This window comes from Scleropages formosus, chromosome 4, assembly GCF_900964775.1.
Source record: "Scleropages formosus chromosome 4, fSclFor1.1, whole genome shotgun sequence".
NCBI lineage: Eukaryota > Metazoa > Chordata > Actinopteri > Osteoglossiformes > Osteoglossidae > Scleropages > Scleropages formosus.
Window position 1 is genome coordinate 37275781 of NC_041809.1, and position 19333 is coordinate 37295113.

At 47.3% G+C, this 19333-nt stretch overlaps 1 protein-coding gene across 1 annotated transcript in view; it reads left to right on the plus strand.

Annotated features, from left to right (window-relative positions):
* Positions 1–19333, plus strand: part of LOC114910421 (neurexin-2-beta-like) — a 36179-nt gene that overhangs the window by 8143 nt on the left and 8703 nt on the right. Inside the window, exons 3-5 of the mRNA XM_029251121.1 lie at positions 3231–3320; positions 13203–13525; positions 18948–19026. Of these exons, the coding sequence (XP_029106954.1) occupies positions 3231–3320; positions 13203–13525; positions 18948–19026 (492 nt within the window). The remainder of the gene's footprint in view (positions 1–3230; positions 3321–13202; positions 13526–18947; positions 19027–19333) is intronic.

The following is a 19333-nucleotide window of genomic DNA, read 5'->3' on the forward strand; positions in this document are numbered from 1 at the left end:
TGGACTAATTAAAAATATGAGGGCTTTAATGGAGTTTCTAAGTGGAAATTCTTTATGTTTCTAGTCAAACGGAATATATTGGAATATATTGTTCGGTTATTGTTCAATTATTCAGCTGTATCGAGCACGTTTTTCTCGTTCTTCATATCGTGTTTCCAGACTGCTAGTGTAGTTGACGCTAACCAGCATATGTGCTACATTTCACTTTCTTTCAGTATGGCTAATGGATTGATGCATTTGAAATCTTTTAATGAGCTGCCAGCAGTAATTTGTTGAAAAATTGCTTGCATTGTTGCGATTTTAGATTTTTCCGGTGCATCTGATTATTGTCACATAATGCGTCGCTTTTTGTCTGACAATACGAGGGGACTGTCCTTTAGTTTGGCAGCGGGCTCTGTCTGGATTACATGATTCACAGTACGAAGCTCAAAACATCTGCTCCTCGCATCTACATAAGTGCCTTAACAGGGATTTTTCTGCGGGGGTGTTATGTAGCAAAGTAAATCCCACTCATGCGGGAAGGAGTCTCACAAAGGAGGGCCTCTGGAGAGGAAATAGGCTATCGAGGAGTCTTTCTTGCCACAAAAACGCGAAGAAAAAAAAAAGCGAAGAGGACGTACTGCTGCGCGGGAGCTGTGGCACAGCCTAGAAAATTGTTTTTCCTGAGCCTTTGGAGAAGGATGGGGGTGGGGGGGTGCCCCAGCCCCTCCCTCCTCCTCCTCGCCCTCCTCCCAAGCTCCGTCCGCCGCAACGGTTATTCTTGTGTAATTCTTATAATAATCCTGCCGGACCGACACCTCCGGTCAGCTGGATCAGAGCGTTAGCAGCTCCGTGCCGCACCACCTCGGTGCCTCCGGGTTCCTGTGTGACTCACGAGTCTTGTGTTAAGAAGTGGACACCCCGAACCCTCTAGCCGGACCCCGTTTGTGACACATCTATAGAAGTCGTCTCTCCGAGTCGCCTTAGATGATCGTCCAGCTCTTCCCGTCGCTATCGGCATGCGGTCGTGCGTGTTCAGGTGCCCGTGCTGAGGAGGCTGTAAAAGCAGAGGTCCAGGATGGACTGGCTGCTCCTGTATTCCTGCAGATCTTTTCCCTTGCGATAGACAGCGAGGTTACTGCCGCCGTTGTGTCGCACCGTACGCGGAAGCAGTGAGTCACCCATATTAGTTAAGTGCAGCTATATTTTTTGATCTTGTTGCATTAATAGGGTTTGGACCTAGGGGTCTGTCTGTGTGCGTGTGTGTGTTTTAGCTGTAATGCTGCTGTGTTTGTGCTTTTACCTCTAATGCAATGAGCGCATGTCACAGCATCATCCTCCAGCAGCCTGTCGCTGGCCACGTCCGCACCTCCCTCCCAAAGAGGTGCACACCTGTGGGCCCCCCGGGGGAAATGATGCACAAATTTATGCCCAATCATCACTTTCTTGGGTGCCAGGCAAGAAAAATTAAGGCATAATTATCTGCGGAGATAGATTTAATGCTCTGAATATGATTCGGTTAAGGTGTTTACTCCACAGTATATTGCCTTCTGTTATGATATTTCAAGACTTCCTTCTGTACCCTAGAGGGTAGATGTTGATATTCCAATCTTTACAGATGAAGGAAGCATTTGGAGGTATGAAATTCTCCGAGTGTGTTTTGAGATACAGGTTATATTTGGAATTTTTATTTCAGACGAGTACATTAATTGATTTTATGGAAGCTGTAGTATTTCAGGACAAAATCTTGTTGTGCTGTGTGAGACTGCAAAGGTTCTTGCTTTTTGCTCGCAGGATTGGTCCTGTGGGACTGGGAGCACATGCTCCTCCCTCCTCCGCAGCACCACCACGGTTGTGGCTACGCGAGTGGACATCGATCACGCAAAGTGTAGCTCTTCAGCCTCCCTAATTGTGGATCGGGAGATGCCAAACTCTCGCTCTCGGTGTCTTGTTCTCCCAGTTCAGTTCAGCTCCCTTCAGCGTGCTTTATTTGAGCAGCACAGCGCAAGCGCATCCCTCTCCCTGTCTTCCTCTTTCCTCATTTCTCTCACAAATGCGCCACATGCACACGCACACGCACACACACACACGCACGCACGCACGCCCACAAAATCCCTCCCACCCCAGCAACCACTTGCAGCCATGGGGACTCCACCTGTTTTTCATAGTGACCAGGTGCATTCCTGGGTAAGCTTTTATCCACAGTTCGCCTCCCTCAAAGCAGCGACTGGGGCACATTGGAGCTGTTGAACAGCGCAGACATGCCCTGCACCCTCAAGGGATATCTATTACAGCATAAACCTGGACAGATTCGGCAGTGTGGGCTGCCGCGGCAAGAATGACAATGAGCGGAGAGTATCTGTCATGGGCGGCACAATGGCCTCGTGTTATTTTCGCCCTCCGTGCGCACCGGTAAATAAGGGACCGTAGTAATGGGCCGTGTCACAGGGCACCTTCATGACATCGACGGGATTCCTGTTGGCTCTATTGTGTGGAAACTGTCAGCTGAGCATCCGACAGCGGTGCTGCTGAACACTGCGCTCTTGGGCTGGCGTTCACAGGGCGCGTCTGTTGTCAACTGGCCTTTTGTCCCTTTCGTCCGGGTGATGGATAAACAAACATTGTCAGGTTTGGTGTGGGAAAACAGAGCTCTTTTCTCCGTTATTCTTGAAGGTCATCGACGTTTTCCTTGAAACGTGCAGGTTTCGCGGCTTTGAAACAAGAAAATGTCTTCCTGACTTTTTCATTGTGAAAATATGTATTTTGTGCAAGAATTACACTTCTCAGATATAGGCTTTACAAATCAGTGCCCTGGTTTTCTACTGTAATATTTCTTAATAATGCTGTTTATTGGTTTTCATGGAAAATGTTTTCTTTGGATTTAAATGCTATGTATTGTATTACTGTTACTGTTTTGTCAGCTTCTCTGAAATAATTTGCATTTTTAATTACAACAAACCATCGTTTTATGTAGTAAACATGCCATTTTTAAATTCTTCTAAATATTTTAACTCGCCTTATAAAAAAACATCTAAATAATATGGTAACTAGTCTGCTGTTAACTTTCTAACCATTTAAATCCATTTCAGCATAAAGGCAATAAATGAAAAAAATAGAATTCTCTTTTAAACTAAAGCTGATTTAAAGTTCCTAACCTGCTAAACTTTGACATGTTGCAGTTTCTTTAACCTTGTAACCTTTGAACTTCCAGATATTAACCTCTTGAATCTGTTTTTCCAAATTCTTTAAAGGGAGCTTTGATAATGAACGCCTGGCTATTGCTAGACAAAGAATCCCATACAGACTTGGTCGGGTAGTTGACGAGTGGCTACTCGACAAAGGTAATTAAAATCAATTAATTAATTAATCAGTTATTTAACCAGTTAATTAAGTTACCAAGTCTCTGTAAGAGGTGCAGTGCCCTGCAGGAAAGCGATAAGCAAACCTTGTGGCCCTTAGCCGTTCCCATGAGTTCATCTGCCTAGCCGAACTGTTGTGTGTGTGTTTCCTAAATTTGCCGAGCCCAGGCCTCCGCTGCACTCCGAAAGTCAAGCGTGATTAAGGAACATTGTCAAAAGCGCAGGGTTACGTGCCTTTTGCCTTGGCAAGAGGTCTGATCCCTGATCTGTGGCTCACATGACATGTTCAAATTTAGCTCGACGAAGATACGGAGGAGGACTCGCGTGCCGCACTTTGAAACGAGTCCATCGTGGACACGCCTCCCAACACGGAGGAGACTCAGTGTCCACCTCGTTCCCACGCGTTGAGGGACTCCTACACCCGACTGTGTTGCGCAACATTTTTTCGATCATACAGCGGGATAATCAGCTATTTACAACCTATTTGACGGTGGTATTGGGACGTGTGATATTAGACGAAACACATGCTGTACATGAGAAGCAGGGCAGTGAAATTGGCCACGGGAAACACAAACAGATGGTGGCGTCCCTTCGCATTAGCGCCAGCTCCACCAGCTCCACCAGCTGCGGCCTCTTTTTAACAGCTGGCTTCAGGGAGCGCAACGTACGGACCGGCTCCGGTCTCGTGGAAGTGCCTCTTTTCTGGAGGTCTCGCCGCGTGGCAGAAAGATGGGAGACAGCCTTTGACATACCTAACACAGGTGCTGCGCCTCTTCAGAGCTTAAACCTCAAATAACCCAAACATAACCCCCCGTGTAACCTGTTAACCACCTCCATCTGAACAACTGTACCACACTGATTGGGTTCATCCTGCTTTCCTCACTGTGTCCTTTGTACTTTCCTCTTGTGGATCCCTATAAATATACTTAATTTATTAAAAAAGAGAAATAAAATGGCTGAACCAATGATTATTATGACAACAAAATAATTATGACGTATGGACAACCTTTAAAAGTTAAAGGGACTGATCCTCTTGTGTTTGAGGACGTAAGCTTACCCATTATATTGGCGCCGTCAGTCAAGGTCTTTTAAAACATGAGTAAGACAGATAACAACTCATCTTCTTTAACCCTTTGAGTATTAAACATATAGGCCACTTGTCTCCGTGTGTGTTTGGGCTGCTGAAGGTGGTTGATTCTCAATTTAGCGGGATTCTCATTTTCCAGTTTAACGCCTCCCTTCCTCCTGTTTCTCCTTTTCCTCAGTTCAGCTCCGTTCAAAAAGAAAAAAAAAAATCTTAGAAATGTCAACCGGTTTTCCCTTTCGGAGTAAGTATTTTGCTTGTAATTCAAATACAAACCCTAAGAGGCAAAAAACCCCATGAAGTTATTTTAATGAATGCAAATTTTTTTGAACTAGTCAGAATGCATTTCGGAAACCTGGGAAAATATATAAAATACAACAGCGCGTATATATGGCATTGATGCCAATTTAATTTTCGGCATTCACTGATGGGTGAACAAGAATGCTTCTCCGCAGACTGTTTTTCCTTTAAAAGTAAACATAAATGGGATACAGCAAGACCAGACCCTTTTTCCTCCAGCCATGAAGTGGTCTCTCATGTAGAACATAAATAAAAAATATACCGTGCGCCATGTATCCTTGCTGCGTTGAAAGCCTTGGGGAAAGTGTGCCTATCACTCAAGACGCGGCTGATGGGCGTGAGGGGGACTCGTAACAATATTGGTCATACATAACACTACCATGGGAGAGAAAAGGAGATTATGGCAGAATGCAAACTGTTCATAGTTATATTCAAAGATGACAGCTTTTGTGGAGTGTAATCAATCATGGTGTACAAACTGGAACTCTTATGATTGATACGCACGTATTATAATTCAGACGGTACATCGTGTTTTGAAAGCGATACCCAAATTATATGCGGGGCAAATTAAGCAAGCGACTCGTAAAGACTTGTAAAACTGAAGGGGCAAAGGAAGTAAATCATGTTGGAAGGGGAGTGGACTTTTTTCTACTCAAAGGGTTAAAGCTAAACATGTATAAACAGGGAGAAATCAGTGATTTAGCCATCAGAATTTAACCACCTAACAGCAAAACCAAACCTGTATTCTGGAGGCCTTGGAAATCATAAAGCCATTCGTACGAGTTCAGGTGTGCAGACAGGGGGCGGAGCTGGGGTTCTTCCGTACGCGGCCCTTTTTTAACGGAAGGCCGAGCTGTCGATAACAAAGGCCGGTCCTCCGCCTTCAGCGCCTAACTGAAGATCGTGCGTTTCGCACGCCCCGGGAGAAGCGCGAAGTAATTAGGATTCATCGTGAGCACACAGCACACATGTGGGCGACCCCTCCGTGTTCCGGCACCTTGCGGTACAGCTGAGGTGACTCACTGACACCTAGATCGTACAACCCCATTGTGCGCTGCTCCAATAACCTTTCGGCAGTGCTGCGGAAACCCGGCCTGGACCTACGGAGCATGCGCTGGAATCGCATAATTGTGGAAACCCTGACAATAGCACCGTAAAATGCCTTTTCAACGAGTCGGTCACGTGTGCCGGTCGGGCTGATAACCTTGTGTTCCTCGCGCTGAAAGCCTCGCTCTGTGTTTGCACACTGCTGAGCATCTAAAGGCTGAGGGATCTGGGCTGAGTAGAGTTCACGCCTGGTCCTATTCAGTGCTGGTAGTTCATTTAGCGGCACACTTGTTCCTCACGCACATCACGGCCCAGGGAAGCGGAGTCAGCTGTTTATTTCTGCACCACGGTGCAAAAACGGACAGCAGGCACCGTGGTGTTTACAGCTGCCTCCTTACACGTACTCCCACCTCCTGCTGTCGTGCCCTTGAGCGAAGTATTTGCTCCTAATTGATACGATAAAAATTACCCAGCTGTATAAGTGGGTAAATCATTGTAAGCAGATTGACAGCTCATATCATAAGTTGCTTTTTGGAAAATTTCTTCGTTTTGAGAAGGATCTCCCAAATTCCAGTCATAGCCACGAAATTCTAGTCCTAGTGTTTCTGGCACATGTTCGAACTCATAAGGAAACCTGTGTTTCCGCGTAAACCATAGGGAACAAACAGCCAATATTAAGCTTCATTTCTAGCAACACGCGTGACTAAGTCGAAGGACAGCTGTGCCACTTCAGTGCTTCTGCAAGCCGTTAAAAGGGGCAGCTGGTACTGTTGTGGTTTCAGCCATCGCCTTCAGCTCAGAAGGTTGTAGGTTGAAATCCCACCCACTCCTGTACCACTCTTTAACAGAGTACGTACACTGAACGTAACTTTGTCTGCTGCGCTGGAGAAACATGTCAGCTAACTGGATAAATGTAAAAACTCATCACTTCAGGTCACGTTGCCCCACAAATATTCTCTTTTCACAGCCCTCTACATTTTCAGTAGCTGAATGTTAATTAGCTGTCGAAGCAGCGCTTTAATCCAGTCACTTTGCTCAAGGGTACTACAGCAGCAACCTCCCTGGGACTTGAACCAGGACACGTTAGGTTAGGTTGGGTTCCAGGTTCCAGGTTCCAGGCTGTTGCTTCCCCGGCCTTAAGCGCCTGCTTCTCCCAAAGGTTTTCTTGCTGTGATGTAGTATTTTAGGTTAATTCTGGCATGTTCTCAGAAAGAACCTCAGCTTCTGCCCTCAATCAGCTCAGAGAAAGAGCCCTCTAACCTCACACTGATTTTAAAAATCCTCAACAGGCATAACGCCAATTGGGATAAAACTCCAAATGCTGCCTACTTTGTGAAGACGTGATGATAATTAGATTGAATAAATACATCAATAAATAGTTAGCTGTAAATGAATTTTAACCTTTTGCGAAAAGCGGAGTGAGAAGAACCTCCCACCTCCCCCCCCCACCAGTTCACCAAGCAAATATAAAAACTCAGAGGGTTAAAAAGTTTTCTTGACTGAAAAATAAGCTACGCACTCATTTTAAATACAGTTATTGCATCTAAATTGCACCTTAATATGGTCCCTTCTCATTCGACATAATCTTTCTATGTAATGATGCAAATTGGGAAAGAAATAAATTAAGAGCACATGGTCCCTTTAACGTTTACTGTTTCAACAGTGGTTTCTTGGTTCGTATTTCGGGTTTAAATGAAACTCTGAATGTCTGTGTGAATGAACCTACGTGGATGGATGTGTTTGCACTTTCCTGGGTCCTTCCCCTAAACGCCAACTGTCCCAAATGGGCCAGGGTGAGTAATTGAGGAAACGGTCCTGGCCGATTTACTAGACAGAGAAATACTCCCTTTGTTGTTGGCGCAACATTTCGTTGCTCTATGAAAAGCTTAAACCAAAGCTTACAGCCTCAGTCATTTACATCACTAAAGCTTCTTTAGAAGCCACTTCACAGGCTTAGTTTCAGAGCGTGTCGTCCACACGGAAACGATAAATAAGACTTAGTACGATACGTGTTTAAAAATGGGCGAAACGCAAACTCAGACCACCAGCAGAATCCAAGACAAAGCCTCAAAGAGCTCGCCGTCGGTCCACACAACGCCCCTCTCTCTTCTTCTTCCCTTCCTCTGTTCTTGGCTTTTGCCACACACACCTGTCTAAAGTTCTCATCCTTTTGTTCTCCTTACGTCTTCACCAGCTACACTTCTTAAATCCTTTTTAAGCAGAAGCAGGCCTTAAAAACTCAATATTCACAATTCTCCCAGAAAAAAAAACACCTGGTTGATTACAAATAAGCAGCTAAAATTGATTTCCTTCTTTCGAGTTTTTGTTTCCCCTACTCCAGCCTTTTTTACCGCTAGTCGTTTAGTGCTGAGCCAATGAGATTTATTTGCCACACTCCCTCGTACATTATAGTGTCTCTGAAGAATGAGCCATGTCGTCAAGTGAAAGAAATGAGCATTAATGCACAGGAGGAAGCGGAACACACTGCAGAGCCGTCGACGCGCCGACGGCGTGGGTGCGAGGGCACGAGGGCTGGGGACGGAGGGAGGTGCAGAACGGCCTGGTGTTTTAATGGTCCGGTCTTTTCCCCGAATCAAGGGCAGCGAAGTCTTCCTGGTTTGTACCACGCATTCTGCTCTCCTGCCTCTTCCTGCTCCCCGCAGCTCCAGGCGGCACGTGTGTGTCGGATTCCATTGTGTCCTTTTGTCAAAGGCCCCGCGGTTGCCTGGCTTCCAAACTTCATCTCCTCAAGTTAAATCACGCCGCGTTTGTCTGACTGCTTCCATCTCGTCGAAGCAAATATACATTTCTGTTCTGTGAAGGAAGATAAGTCCAAGACGAGCGAGAGAGAGAGAGAGAGAGACCATCAATAGCGAAGCCGTTCCTAAATTTGAAGAAAGGGGAAAAAAAAAAAAACGCAAAGGAAGGGAAGACCTACTTCTGTGCAAAGGAGAACACTTACATAATTACCAAAAAGTACTTTGCACAATGGCGATAACAGTGAACCACTTGGCTAATCACTTTTGCCAGTCTACTTGCTCGTCAGGACAAAAATAGGGGCTGAAATCCAACCGTTTCTGGCTTTTGCACGTTCACTAAGGCGTTGAGCAGCAGAATCTGCTTGCTGTCCGACAGCAGTTTGAGTGGATCAGCTGTTTTGAGTGTTTACCACCATGTTTTTCCCACATTTCACTCTATACACAGATCATTGTCTAAAAGAAATAAATCACTGTGATTGTGCTCTGGGATCAGAGCGCTGCCTTTCACGAAAAGCCCCCTTTACGGCAGTGGTGAACTCTGTAAAACTCTGGGGTGCAAAGCCGGGTGCCTGGAACGCGCCCGTTTTTTGTCCCAACATTGTCTCGTCATTATAAAGCACAAGATAACACTTTGTTCTGCTGAGTCTCACTGGCTTTTTGGGGTGTTTTCAAGAGGGCCTCTCAAAGACCCTTAGAAATAAAGCATCTCCTCCAGTCACAAAAGAATGTCTACACTGGTCCTTGAGCTTAAGCTGCCGCCAAGACACGTGTGTTAGTCCTTGAGGAGCAGTAACTTGGCTCATAATGAGTCCAGTGTGTCCTCTGCGGTATCACAAAGTCGACCTTATCCTTGCCACTTCATCTTCGGTGCTTCACTGCTGCTATTATTTATTTTATCTGCCTCTCTTCATCTCTGACTCGATATTTTAATCTCAATGTATTGCATTACCACCAACAAACACTGGTGTAATTATATACCATTAATGATATAAGTGGTAGAAAATAATGTAATTGCATGTTATTTAAGCGGGTGTTGACTAATAGTACCAGGACCAATTGTAATGAACAAAATAAATGCTAGCTGATCATTTGGGGGGGGGGGGGGAGCTGTCTTTGTGCCAGGGGCTATTTCTCTTCGGTGAATACAAAATCACATTGCTTTATCAGCATAAACGATGTGTTCACATAATAATCTTAACAAAGCTTGACAGCTCAGAAATTGCTTAGAGAACAACAGGTACAGCACTGCATTACCGCTTTAAAAATAAAATTTAAAGCAATAACGCACGTGTTAGGTCAGAAAAATGATTTTGGTGTGTTAACCGTTTAGAAGTATGACAGCAGAGCCACATTTAAAACTAAACAAACAAATTAGTTTTGAGAGTGAGTGCAGGAATTATGTTTTTTTGTTGTTGTTGTTGTTTTTCGTTTTTGTTTTTGCGCATCGCTCTCCGTTTCGATGACGCGAAACTTTCCCTACACGCTCTAGTAAATGCAGTCCTCCCTCTGGTCTCTTCCTCGACCATCCACGCTTCTCGCCTGCTTCCTCCCTCGACGCCCTCTCAGCGCTCTGTCCCTGCCGCCTCCTCTCTCGCACCTGCACCCATCGTGGCGGAGGCGGCTCTCCTCGGTCGCGCTTCTTGTTCGCGCCAACCAGGACCGCGGGTCGCCCGCACACAAACGCATCCAAATGCAATCTCCTAGTGCTTTCGAGATCAAAGCTCTTCGTCCACCAGGGAGCCCTTTCTTTCCCAAGGATGTTCCGTTTCTCCGAATGGTTCCTCGCAGCGGCTGCCGTTATATTAGTGCCGCAAAAAAGCGGGGAACGCTGATAGTACCGACTGAGCTGTGAGTTTTGCTCCATCTCCGAACCTCAGGAGGAGAGAAGCGTTCGAGAAGCTTTTGCTTTATTTCAAAGCGTTTGGCCTCCACAGCTCACCGTTCTCCTGCTCCTGAAACACTGAACCAACGGGCTCGTCCCGTTGGTGCCAAAGTAAAGGGGAGTCCTCTTCTTCTGCCCAAAGGCATCGATTACCTCTTGGGAAACAACAGCACTTCAGTGTTCGCTGGACATTAGCGCTTGAAACATTGGTCCCTTTGCTCCATTACTGTACGAGAGACAAAGGCATTAACTCTCAGTCAGGATCACTTTGTTTCTTATATCTTTTCTTCTTCCGTCTTACTTCTGGCGGCAACGAGAACGAAGGGTCACGCCTAAGCAGGGCTCCACGTGGTGGTGGGCTGTGGAACCCCCACCCCCACACACAAAGCCTGGCCCGGTGTGCCAAGGCCCTGTAAATGCAGGCAGGGAAAAGAAACCCTGAGCCCCACAGCACAGGGACGTCTTACTGTCACTCCCACATCCTTCCTGTGCGACAAGCCTCGTCCCAGCAGGGCGTCGGAGGAGTTGCTCTCATGTCAAAGCAAGGCAGGCATCGCAAAAGAGGGGGCCCCCGAAGCATTCGCTGCTGTTAGTCCATCAGACTCCCGACGCAGCGACGTCCCTCCACAATGTCCTCCTTACAGCACCAGACGTAGCCTACCCGCCCCCCCATTCGGTCCCTCGCTCGTCTCTCCCCCTCCCTCACTCACTTGTTCGCCTTTACAACGTCTCCGCGGCTCCCGTCCCCATCCAGTTGTAATTCTTTTGTCTTCAGTCTCCTTGGCAGGTCCTTACACCCAAGTGTCATGCTTTTCCAGAGCTTAGAGGATGAGATTTTAGGACTTACATTATGGTGCCACTGACTGCAGTATTTTACTGAGGCGTGTACACACTGGGGGGGAGCGAACACGCGCCGAAAGATAATTCCTTTCACAGGGGCTTGTGTGGCCGAGACGAAGTTAATTACCGACATGAGCTCTGATAGGAGTTTTCTTCTTGCCACTTCAGTTTACTTGACCCACCCACCAGCAGCCTCATCAATCTCAGCCGAATCCAGAAAATTCCTCCATGTTCACGCTCGGCTGAGGCTTGTCGTCTAGCCGGAACGCCTAGCGCAGGTAGACCGCGGGAGTCGGTAAATTCCTCCGAGAGGACCGCGCCACCACCGCGACTGAGTTTCAGCACCGTCTGCTCTTAAGGGACACTAGTGAGAAAATGTGAGGCTCCGCAGTTGCTGACACTTCAGACAGCTTCTCGCAGTAATGCCGGCTTAGATTAAATATGGGGGAGAACCTCAGGCAATTGGACTGCCACTTTTGATGGAACTCGAGACCACATGAGCGAAGACTGACAATGGCGGCACGCTGTTTGCGTGCACCCTATGTGGGTGTGTTTGTGTTTGCGTGTGGTGGCAACGTGAGGACCCGAGAAAGGGACACTTTTGATGAGCCACGCCTGCCGGCTGATGTCCATCACGTCCCCCTGGTTCCGTCCCGCAGCGCCCCTCTCTGGAGCTTGAGGTTGTTGCAGGTCCTCTGTGGTCCAAGTAGGACTTCAGAGCTGCCACAGGGCCTGTGCCAGGGACTTGAAGAAAAACGAACCCCAAATATCCCCCCTGAACCTACAGTATGGACCAGTGAGCATTTTCCAGTCTTCGTTCCGTCTGGGTTTGTAATTATAACCTCTCAACCTTAAATGAAAGTAATGATTTGCATAATTAGGCAATCTTAGTCCAGCTATGCGTTTTTCCAATATAGTAACCTTGAGATCTTGGGAAAACGTACGCTGCCTGATTAAGAGAATAATAGATCCACGTAAGTGATTTCTCGGCTGAGAAAAAAAACCGAGGACCGAAAACATTTATCCGGAGCAGCATTTCATGTTAAGTGGGAAACAAACAAACTGACTTCTTACGAAACCAAATGTGGTTTCATGACACCTGTCCAGTACTGTCTTTAACATCTTTCCACATCTTAATTCGCAATCCACAGACAGATCTCTGGAGGTCTCGTGTAATTAACTCATCGCTTCATGCAGACAATACCGAGTACTCCACAGTGACGTTCTGCCTTAGCTCTTCATCTCTGTATGAAAGGCATTGAACAGGAAGGGGTCGGCAAGGTGAACCGCAAGGAATGTCTCAGTCTGGCTGTCCCTGGCACACAACCTGAAAGCTAACAGAGAGGGTCACGAATGGGATACCATGGAGGAGGACTGACATCAGTGGGTGGAGAGTCTTACAGATCCTGGTATCACATTAGCTATGTATGGGTCTTTTAAAGTCCTCTGTGAAGAGGAAAAATCAGAGGAGCCGCTGTGAATGAGACATTTCCCATGAGCACGTTCCATGCACTTGACAGCCATTTCGATTTACTCTTTCAGCTTGGTTTACCATTTCCACCGGTCTAGTCTCTCAGCCTGTCTTGCTGGGTGCTCGTGATCTGTTTTGTCATCTAGAAAGTTAGGTGAATTCTCCAACCCAGAAAATGTACAACTGCTCAAATCAGTGCGAGACTTTGGACGCTGGTTTGTCAAGGCAGCGAGAGACGTTTTGTAGGGGCTGTTCATATAACGTTAGAGTCGAGCTGCTTGGGTGTTACCAGGAACTGTAAATAAACATAAAAAGTGCCCTTTTGTTATTTTCTGTGCAATGCGTTCAAAAAAAAAAAAAAAAAAAAAAAAAGGCATACACGGATTGACGCATTTGACGTCACTCTGTCTTTCACTTTCTCTCTTCCCATTCCTGTTTTTCTTACCCTGTACTTTTCTCCCTACCCCTTCTTCCATCACAGGGCGACAGTTAACCATCTTCAACAGCCAGGCTTCAATAAAGATTGGGGGCAAAGACAGAGGTCGGCCTTTCCAAGGCCAGATCTCGGGCCTCTACTATAATGGCCTGCAAGTGCTGAAGCTCGCAGCCGAGGGAGACCCCAATGTGCAGTCAGAGGGGAACCTGCGGTTGGTGGGGGATGCGCCATCTGTGCTGACTACCGAAACCACCTCCGCCACCCCTCTGGCAGATATGTCCACCACCATCATGGAGACCACCACTACCATGGCCACGACCACCACCCGCAAACAGCGCTCACCCACCATGAGAGACAGTGTTACTCAGGTGAGAGGGGACACTTTGTGTCACGACAGGAATCACTCAAGTGCTGTGAACTTCTCCTACAGCCGTGACCGCGACGAGGACCGCTGGGCGGCGGACGGCAGACCGACGCGGAAGGAGAATTTCGCGGAACCCGCGGAAGAGCGAAAGTTTAATAAGAGGAGTGTAGCTGGCGAGAACGACAGCGAGAGGGGAGGACAGACCGAGAGCGGGAATGACGGCGTTAGATTATTACATGGCTGGCAGGCACGGCAGGCACGGCAGGCCAGGCGACTCACGGGCCGGGAGATGGAGGGTTTAGATCAAGTTTTCGCTCTGATGGCGGAAGGGTTTGACAGGCAAATGGGTTAGAGCTAAACTGCAGCTTTTACTCTGGCAAGGATTCTTTGTGAGCGTCGTTATTGCCATAGGTCTCGCCACTGTCTGTGTGCTGCTGCGCTTAGCACTGAGAAAACGTGATTTATTGGCCAGCCCTGGATACCACTTTGTCGCACACGGCCCTTGAAGGAATGCAATTAGAACAATTAATGAGTGTGTGCAAAGGATTGTCATACTGAGCAGCTGCTCATAATCAAAGCTGCTGATGTCACGTAATTGCATTCAGGTTCATAGTCGCTGCTAATGAAAGGCTTTGGGTTCTCCATGAAAACAGCCTATTAGGAGACATCACCAGGAAGGTCTGCGTTCGTTTTCTGCGGACACTCGTTCCGTGACACGCCGGCACGCGTTTCCCCGCAGCAAACTTATTTTTGCGAGTCACACTTTAAACGAATGTGGGAATATTTGGAGTCGAGCGCACGGAAGTAATGTCGCGTTAGGCAAGGTGGAGAGTCCTAACCCGCGAATCGCACGTAGGAAAGCGAGAGTGATGCAACCGAGGAGCAGAAGCGAGTTCGGTGCAATATGCCGGAGCCGGCGGGACACGAGCGTAAAATAGAATGCGATGCGGACGGCACCGCCGGCTATGTTATCGTTTGAAAGAGCAGCCCGTGGAAAAATGAGCGCGTGCGGCGACGGGAAGGGGAGCTACGTGGCGCCTCCACCGCGGTTAATTGACCTCTCGAACGCGGCAGGAATCGCGAGGACCGCTCGGTCCAAGGCAGGCGGCAGCCGTCCGACAGGAGCTTTCTCGTCCCTTCTTTCTCGCCACATTTTAAAACCGTGTCTTTCACTCAATAACAAGGGCTAATTAGTCTTTTAAACTAAATGCTCTGCAATAGGAACACATAGATAAAGAGCTGGGGCAACTCAGCTGTGAACAGTCTCTAAATACAAATTAAACCTGACTAATTAAATGTCTGCGCTTTGTTGTTTATACCATGTCAAGACCAAAGAGGCAAAATCTCAGGGCACCGTGTTTCAACTCAGCAAGCGACAGGCTTCTCCGGCCATCGGAATCCTTTCGCGGAGCCGCACCTTATCTGCCCTGTACAATATGACACGGCGGTCTCGGTGGCGAAGAAGTCGCCCAGGCGTTCTCGGCGGTCAGAGCCCCTCTGATGCCCTGCGAGCACGGCTGTGGGATGAGACGTTTTACAGGCCTGATATGCGCACGGCCCCGCCGCTCGGAGTCTGCACCGCAGTTATCTGGACGGGCCCTGTCCGCGTGTCGCTGTACGCGCTCGTGGCGCTGAGCCGCTCTGGAAGCAATACAAACGATAACGACGCCGGGAAGACAGTATTACGGCCAAAAAGAAAAAAAAAAGGAACGGATCCGATAAGGCATCTCAGGAAATTGAATTCTATGAGGAAAGCATCAGTCCCCGAGTGTGTTCCAGGCACTGCACCGAGCACCGTCAGCGCGCTTTTAGCGCCGAGCGCGGAGAAGTGGGGAGAGATGTTGCATCTCGTTACGTGGGAAAGCGAGTAAGGGTCACGAGAGGGTGTCGTCCGGTCCGGCGTGTCACACGGTGCTGTGGAAAGACGCGAGAGCGGTGACCGGCGGGGGTTAACAAGGGCTTACTTCTCATCCTGCAGCCGGGACGTCTGTCGGCGTTTCAACATCAGCAGCGGCAAACACTGTCACGCAATGTCTTTGAAAGAGGAAAGATGGACGAGTGTGACAGGTGTGCTCTGAGCCGCAGTCCCGGGGTGCAGCAATGACTTAGGAATCGACCCAGTGGGAGGGTTGCTTTGCGTCCCATTCTCACCTGCCAGGCTCACGTGAAACGCCGAAAACCGATCGACGTCATCGCTCTACCGTTGCCGTAACGTCGTTTTGATAACGCTACGTAGAGTTCGTTGGAAGTCGCTTTGGAGAAAAGTGTCTGCTAAATACGTAAATGTAAAAGTAAATGTTTCCGTACAATAAAATTTGGCGGGAATCCACAGCAAATGTGATCGAGATGCACTGTTAAGGAGGCAATTACGTGAGCGTTTCAGTAATGAGGTTGAACCCAAACCCTGGCTCATACGCCCTTTGGAATCCGCCCACCTTGTGACGGAAGCTGCAGAATCGGCCTCTGTCCATCCCTTCCATCCATGCTAAGAAATGTCTGCTTTTTCAGTTCCCTCGAGCTCCGTGTTTGTTTTCCATCTTCCTCGGATTGACTGAGTACAATTTTCACGGGTGGGTGAGCCTGCCTGCATTACACTGATGGACTGTGTGTGCAGATTTGATCCAAGCTTGGAGTTGTGATCGGTCCCGGGGGTCAGCGGCAGGACAGCGATGGCACGGGAATGGGGCTGGGGCTGGGGCTGGGGTTGGGGGGAGGGTGCCGGAGCCAATCAGGCAGTGACACTCGAACAAATCTCACTTGACATCCAGGTAACCTCACACACATAGACTGCAGAGGTGCCCTGACAAGTCACCTAAATTGGGTCCCGGGCTTCAGTTCAAATCAAAAACCTCTGCACGGTATTTCGAACAGAAAAAGTACTCAGAACTCATCATTTGTTTTCTTGTTCTCTTACAATTTAATCCAGTAATTAAAATTATGAGTATGCTCAATAAAACTTTTAATTATATGGTGAAAAGATCCATATAATTAAAACCGCCAGGGAATCGGATGCTTTCTAAAGCCGTGGACTCGTTGCAAAAATAGAGTAAAGGAAAAATGTGGTGAAGGGGAGAGGAAAAATATTAACTGATGACTTTAATATCCTTTTGCCATCAACATGTCTCCCTTATGCATGACAACAGTGTAATTTCAGGTCTTTACTTGAAAGTTCAGCAACAACTCATATGGGAACGATGTGGAGGAAACACTGCGTTGGAGGTGTTGGATCTACGGTGTCGCAAGCAGTGAGAAACACAGCAACCTTTATCTTTCCTCGTGACACTTGTTTTTTTTTTTTTTTTTTTTTCGAAGCAGAGCTTCATTATGAGCCTTCCTGGAACACTGAAATACTGAGAACAAAACACACACCGTGGCCTTTTGCTGCACTCAGACGCACGGCAGACAAGGCGCATTTCAACTCGCTGTTGTCTTGTGGCGGCACAAACTGCGTCTAAACCGCCGTAGATGTCACAGGATGGTACTTGATCGACGGAGAGCCCTCCGCGGAGACCGGGATATTGATAGCATTTTTTATGTAAGATGGCAGCGTTCTCGGTGCCTTTCATGAAAGGCGTTATTTGTGTCTGACAGCCCTTCACATTATGCATGCATTAGTCACGGTGTATTTAAAATGTACTTTAAATATACTTGCCCAAGTTGAGTTAAGCAACGCAAGCCATTATTCCCAGGACGTTAACCGACTGTGTGCGAAAACTACTCTAAAATTATGTTTGAAAGTAAACGCAGTAATTGCGTTACGGATGCAGTCGAGCCGAGCGAGTAAACGGTGCAGCGTGGTAGTGTACTGTGTTTCAGTGATGAATCATGTCAGAGCCACGAAGAAATAGGTCATGGATGAAAACGTATTTTTAGTCTCCCAATCCTGCAGAAGGAGACGACTCAGTAATTGAGTAATGCGCTGATGAAGTTTTCATTATAGCTCAGTCTTTTATTCTCTGTTTAATCAGAACGCCATAATCAAACTACGGTAATTACATGGACTGATCGGTGATGTTCCCCTACAAACAGTCTGGCCTCTGCCAGGAGGATAGGCTGCAGTATGTGAAGGCATGCTTATGTGTGCTTATACCACCTCCGAAGCACGTTTCTATGACAACCTATTGTAGCATCTTTCATCCGAACACATTAAGAAGTTTATACAGATGACACACTCCGCCTGTTTCTATGGCACGCACAAGAGATCGTTTTTTCATCTCTGCAAACCCTTCCCTGGCAAACTTATAAATGGGCTGACCTTACTGTATTGGCATTTTATAACGCTTCCCTTACGTTTTTGCGCACTCTTACAAGACTGAAGTTATTTTCCGGAAAACCGGTCGACAGTCATCCCTGGACAGAGATTACTGGCGATTAATCACAGCCCTTCCGAAAAGGACATCGACGTTTCGGCAATACACTTTATTGGATGCTTTTCCACCTGGCTGTAAACCTTTTGCGGAGGGCATGGCGTCTGAGATAAAACCCACACGTTTACAACAAAGATCTATGGGCTGCGTCTGCCTCTTAAATTGAGGATTATATTTCTCTTGATCTGATGAATGATTTTGCACTACATTTTCAAAATCACTGTCTGCAAGGATAAAGTGCTACGTTTAACACCAATTAAGAGAAACTGTTAATTTTTCTTCACTCTTAGTATTTACTCGCAGAATTTTTATTATGTTTGACATCAATTAATATATTTTCGCATAAACAGAAAGATGCACCGTTTATTTGATCAGATTTTTTTCTCTGTGCGGCACAGGATTTTTTTTTTTTTTTTTTTTGTGCTTCTTGATAAATAAGTAAATCCTTCCTTGCTGCTTTTTGGTTAAATTAATGTAATTTGAAACAGCATATGTAGATGCAGGGTACAAACCGATGCGCTCAAATCAATTGCCTGTCATGATCAAGCTGAATTTTCTATGAGTCTGCCTTATGAGTCCAGAATATTAACTTTAGGCCAGGGAGCAGAGTTCAGCAAAAATCAGCAGAATGGTGCTTAATGGAGCGCATGCAGATGAAGTGGAGTCCTTTTATCAGCTCAAACTTTTGTGGAACAAACCAAGTGAAATTCTCTCTGCAAGTCTGACAATTCTACAGAGCAAACAAGTGGAACCAGACTCCGGTTTTTCGCGACGAACCTCCTTCCGGTGGTGACGTGGTGACCTGCTAAGCAGCGCAATGGGACTTGGGTGTTGACAAGGGGTAAAGGGGCTGTAAACCCCTGCCCTTGGTTTGGGTGCCTGCAGAGCCGTCGATCAGATTGACGTGAAACTGCGGTTTGAAGCCGCGGCGACTATTTGCGCGTCAACATTTCCATGAAGTCGCTGGGTTCTTCTCACCTTGCCCTGCCGTTGTTCTTGGCACATCGCTGATGTTTAATTGCGCATCTCTTTCTCACTCTATCCATGTTCCGCTTTCAGAATACAGATGACATTCTCGTGGCATCGGCAGAATGCCCCAGCGATGATGAAGACCTAGAGGAGTGTGAGCCAGGAACCGGTGAGTCCATTCTGGCGGTTCTGTGCAGCGTTTCCACGGCGACAAACAACAACAACAACAATTCGTCCCCCCCTGTACCCTGACCCGTCCCACACGCCGCTGTGATTGGTGACAACATCCCCTGACGCACAGACGCAGCGTAGCTCGAATGGTCCGCATCCCGCACACCCAGCAGTGAACAAACTGGTTGGCGCTTTCCGCTGGCCTGTGCTGCCTTGCTAGATCTGGCTTGGCGTTGTGTGAGGAAGACATTTTCTCCACAGCCTCCAGCTCGACAGAAGTGGCCTTGCGAGACTGGAGCCGCATA